The sequence below is a fragment of the Montipora foliosa genome, chromosome 2 (assembly GCF_036669935.1).
Source record: "Montipora foliosa isolate CH-2021 chromosome 2, ASM3666993v2, whole genome shotgun sequence".
Lineage (NCBI taxonomy): Eukaryota > Metazoa > Cnidaria > Anthozoa > Scleractinia > Acroporidae > Montipora > Montipora foliosa.
The window spans coordinates 11,571,896-11,576,895 of NC_090870.1; the positions used below are offsets into that span (position 1 = coordinate 11,571,896).

General features: G+C 43.1%; 2 protein-coding genes across 2 annotated transcripts in view; both read right to left on the bottom strand.

Annotated features, from left to right (window-relative positions):
- Positions 1 to 5,000, bottom strand: part of LOC137992438 (VWFA and cache domain-containing protein 1-like) — a 38,237-nt gene that overhangs the window by 13,829 nt on the left and 19,408 nt on the right. Inside the window, exons 4-5 of the mRNA XM_068837777.1 lie at positions 832 to 1,115; positions 205 to 340 (exon numbers count right to left, since the gene is read on the bottom strand). Coding sequence (XP_068693878.1) covers positions 205 to 340; positions 832 to 1,115 — 420 coding nt within the window. The remainder of the gene's footprint in view (positions 1 to 204; positions 341 to 831; positions 1,116 to 5,000) is intronic.
- The window catches only part of LOC137986597 (uncharacterized), a 6,366-nt gene continuing 6,285 nt past the window's right edge, over positions 4,920 to 5,000 (bottom strand). Inside the window, exon 2 of the mRNA XM_068833563.1 lies at positions 4,920 to 5,000. This exon is cut by the window's right edge and continues 1,462 nt beyond it. Within this exon, the coding sequence (XP_068689664.1) occupies positions 4,920 to 5,000 (81 nt within the window).

Sequence of the window (5,000 nt, forward strand, 5' to 3'; positions counted from 1 at the left end):
ATTATTAAATATTAGCCACTATTTCTTCAAAATACTTAAGTAGGCCTACCAGAATGTAGTAAAGCTTAAGGGGAATAACTTCTACGTAATTTCAGTTGGTTTTCTTGGAATGACCACGAAATATATTCCCTGATAATTTAAAACCCAATATATGATCCCTTGGTTCATTTAGTAACGTCTCGCATACACCCATTAGTGCCTTACCTGTTCCAAAGGCGTCCACATAAGGAATGGATATGATTGGTTCATCACGGATGGTGTTTGTTGAGAAGAAGTCGTAGTATGTTGCCAAGTCCCTTCGTAAGTTATTCGTGTTTGAAACATAGGTGAATTTTCCAGCCTTTGATAATGATAATAAAATAATAAATAACTTTATTTAATTGGCAAATGCATTTAGCAAAATGTTTTACTAGTTGGGGACACTGTAAATGAAATAGAAAATAAACTATTAAAAATCTTAATGGTGGGAGGCTGACCATTTGGCTATTTACACAACGCCGTCGAGGAGTTGAATAATCCTGAGAGTGGTAGGGAAAATGATTTGATCAGGGACCTCAAGATTTTAAATCCAGTGCCCTAAACCACTCAGCTAGATGGTCTCTCCAAAGAGGAAATAAAGATTTGATCGCAAATGTTAACCCAAGCCCTCTAGTTGTGTTCAAAATGCGATTATCAGTTCAAAACCTACTAAGAAAATTTTGACCCAATTTGACAGTCAATTTAAATGCAGTTTAGTAATCAGATATTTGCCTATTACGCATGAATTCCAGCTCTTGTATTAATATATTGAGTAGAAACATGATTTTCTCGCATTGCTGTTACAGTACTTACAGGGACGTCAGGTGCTTTCGGGATGCCGTAATTACTCCCATCTTGTTGAGCAATATCTTTGAGGATTTGTAAGTCCGCAAGCATGCCATAAGTCATTATGACAACTGCATTGTTCAGCTCTGCGTTCTTCGTTTTTATCATCTGCATGATATCACCTGCGTCGTCGGTTGGTTCACCATCTGTTAGAAAAAGAATGACTTTTTTCCTGGAAGGACCTTTTGCAGGAGATGAGCCCTTCAGTAAGTTGAAGGCCAGAGTGAATGCTCTGGAATAATTCGTACCTCCTGTTTGAAAGAAAATAACGAGACAGGACTGTTATTGGTCATCACCATACAGTTGGAATAAGTTAGAATACAGTTAACCTGAGATCATTTTGGGGAAGGAGGGCATGATACATTTACTGTACAGATCGCATGTAAAAAAGCCAAAATTTGGCTTTTTTTCTGATTGGTCGGGAAACGATAGAGCTCTTGCAGCCTCGCTCCGATTGGTTACAGAAATGCAAATCATACTTTGTAAATCAGTTAACATCTGATCATATTATGGCCGCTTGAACAGGAATGATGTTTAGAATCTGTTTACAGCTGCTGTTGCAGCGACTTCAGACTGTTTTTCAAAAATCTTTAAAGGAAGAGCAGAGAGAATGCATCCGAATAATGGTTTGTCTGAAAGAAGATATTGTAGTTGTACTTCGTATACGGGATTTACAGCCCCGAACATTCCAGAAAAAATGCATCGTTCCACTTCCACCGACTCGAAGATGTTTGTCGTTGTGGTAAGTCTTTCGGAATACATTCGGAAGCAACAAGTCGTGAATCCAAAAAGGGCCGAATAGATCTTTGTGCTGCCACATTCGCGGAATCAGCCGAGCTTGACAGAGAAATTAGACATTGTTTACGGAGACGCTGAACAATGGTTTAGTGACACTTACAAAATAGTAGTTGAGTAGCTGCACCTGGAAAACTACTGGGGGATTTGCAGAAATACTAGTAGCTTTGATTGTATGGATAAAGTCTGACTTCGTGGACATTCCAGCAAGAGTTCGATAGGGTCTAAAAGTACTCACGAGTGACCACGAGTGACAACGAGTGACCACGAGTAACCACGAGTGACCACGAGTGAGATTTAATCAAAATATCTCAGTGCTGTTATTATGACGTCATTACGGAGTCATTTTCACAGTATTTCATCAAATAATTACTTACTCACGAAAACTGAAGTTATTTACTGTATAAATGCATAGCGGATGATTTGAAATATCTTCCGAAAAAAAAAAAAGAAAACTCTTCGTACTCCCCCCTTCCCCACCCCCACCCCCACCCCATCTCTCTCTCTCTCTCTCCCTCTCTTTTGGAGATGTTTAAATACTTGCAGTGTAGACTATACATTGCAGATTGCACATGGAATGAAAGGAAACCCAAACACTAAACACTAAATATAAGTTTAAAACAAAACGATTATAATAATAGTCATAAATATCGCATGACCATTTTATTTGGCTCTATTTTAACAACCCAATTAATGATGTCAATGATCAACCCTTAGCTTTGGAAAATTTCCATTTTCAAATCTGTTGCCGACGAGATGTCTGGACAAGAAATGTTTCCTTACTCGGAACTGATCAGCTCAGGCGACCACCACAAACCGTATATACTTTCTGTGTACCACGCCTTTCTTGTCACTAGAGCTGGGAGTACATCTCTGCTCCAACGCTTCCAGAAGGAGTCTACAATTTTCTGCACAAATTCTACGCGGCGTCGCGGGTTTTTCGTGTCGTTGAATGGGCCTTGAGGAACTTCCGATGTTGCTCTTCCAAGGAGCATGTCGTTCGGACACAAATATTTTCCATCATCCGGGTCATTTGGAACACGGCCGATAGGGCGTTGATTTACGAGATTTCCGAGTTCTAGCAGGCATGTGTACAACTCGAAAGGACTCAGAACCTGCTCTCCAATTGCCTTCTTTAGGGCATGCTTACAACTTTTAACGAGTGCTTCAGCACAGCCATTCTGATGGGGGGCAGTTGGAGCAGTGAACAGCCAGTTGATGCTTCTTTCAGCGCAGAAATCACGGAGTTTGTCAGAATCTAAACCTTCGACCATTTCACGCAGTTCTCGCTCTGCGCCAACCATCTGCGACCCACTGTCGCTCAACAGCACTGCCGGGTATCCATGGATGGAGAAAAATCTCCTTAGCACCTGGATAAATTCCATTGTTGAGAGGTCAACTGCTAATTCCAGGTGGACGGCTCTCGTGTTTAAGCAGGTGAAGATGACGCCATAGTGGATTTTGGTCTTGTTGCGCCCTATCTTCACATTATATGGGCCAAAGTAATCGCATGAGGAGTAGTGGAACGGCGAGGTTTGTGGTGATAAGCGGAGAGCCGGCAGGTCTCCCATCAACTGTGTCTCTGCCTTATGTGCCATTTCTCGACAAGTAACACAGTTAAATTTCACCGTCTTACTGAGCTTGTTCGCTTTTAGGATCCAGTATTTTCGTCTGACTTTTGCAGTCGTTGTGGCTACTCCGGAATGCCCATGGTTGTGCACATTGCGTGTGATTAACAGGGATATCCTGTGCTCATTGGGAAGCAGCACGGGGTGTTTTTCTTCGTATAATACGATGGCTTTGTCGATTCTCCCTCCAACCCTGATAATCCTCTTGTCATCAATAAACGGGCTCAATGTCTTGAACTCTCCATTCTTCATTCGACTCTTCAACTCCTCTTGGGCATTTCTAATCCATGACATCTCAGCTTTCGTGAACTCTTCGGGCGTGAGAGGTCCTTCTCGTCCGCTGGTTGCGTTTCTCCTGAGGCGTATCTTCTCAGCTAATCGCCTTATCCACGCGGTAACTCGTATCAGCTTTCGCCAACTGGAGAAATTCTTCACATCGATTACATTTCCGACACCTGTGGGCAAGACTGCACTGACGGTATTAACGTGGCGACGCTCCATATCTCCTTGATGCAGTGTAGCTGTTTGGACTGGCCATTGTTCCTCTGGCAGTTTGAGAAATTCTGGGCCGTTCATCCATCTCCCCGTCAGTTGCCTTACATGTAATCCTCGCGACACACCGTCCGCTACGTTTTCTTCACCGGGAATGTGCTTCCATTGACTTGGGTCCCAATTATTCTGGATCTCCCCGACCCTTGCCGAGACAAATGGCTTGAAACTACGGGAAGAACTTTGAATCCATGCGAGTGTGATACTGCTGTCAGTGAAGAATTTGACATCGCCAAATTGAATCGTACACTCTTTCACTATCGTTTTCGCGAGACGGGAGGCGAGAACGGCTGCTTGCAATTCCAGACGTGGAATTGTTAGCTGCTTTAGGGGTGCCACTCTAGACTTAGCTGCGACGAAGTTTACTTCATAGGTGCCTTGTTTCGTTTTCTGACGGATGTACACGCAGGCCCCAAATGCTTCTTGGGATGCGTCTGAGAAGACACACAGTACTGGTGATTCTGGAGTTTCGGGTGGAACCAGGGATCTCTTGAATCCGATCTGGTCAAGCTCCTTCATTTCCTTGAAGAGCTGGATCCACTTTTCTTGTACATCACATGCAAGCTCATTGTCCCAATGAAGACCAATTTGCCACAGCTCTTGCAAGCCTATTTTGGCTCTGATGACGAATGCAGCAGCGAATCCAATGGGGTCGTAGAAGCGGGCAACTTGACTGAGAAGCGTTCTCTTGGTCATCTTTATTCCAAGGTCTACTGAATGACATGTCAGGCGCGGTAAATCCATTGTTTTTCTTAATGCAATTTGGGCCATAGCCGGGGCTGGCTTATCACCAAACGTCAGGACTGTTTTTACGTACACATCGGGTTTTCTGTCCGTTTCCAAATTTCTCCACAGGAACCGATGGACATGTTGATCTTCTTCCGGGATAAGTACTCGGTGATACATTTTTGATATGTCGCCCATCAATGCTACTTCTTTTTCTCTAAACCTCAAGACGACTCCAAAAAGATTGTTTCAACATATCGGGTCCCTTAAGCCAATAATCGTTCAGTGCGTCACCTTGATAGACTGAGGAGGAATTGAAGACGATTCGTACAGGTGTGCTTTTCTTCTCGGGGCGAATCACCGCATGGTGTGGAATATAATGTACCGGGCCTTTGTAATAATCCATTTCTTCTTCAGACGTTTTCTTGAAAATTTCAT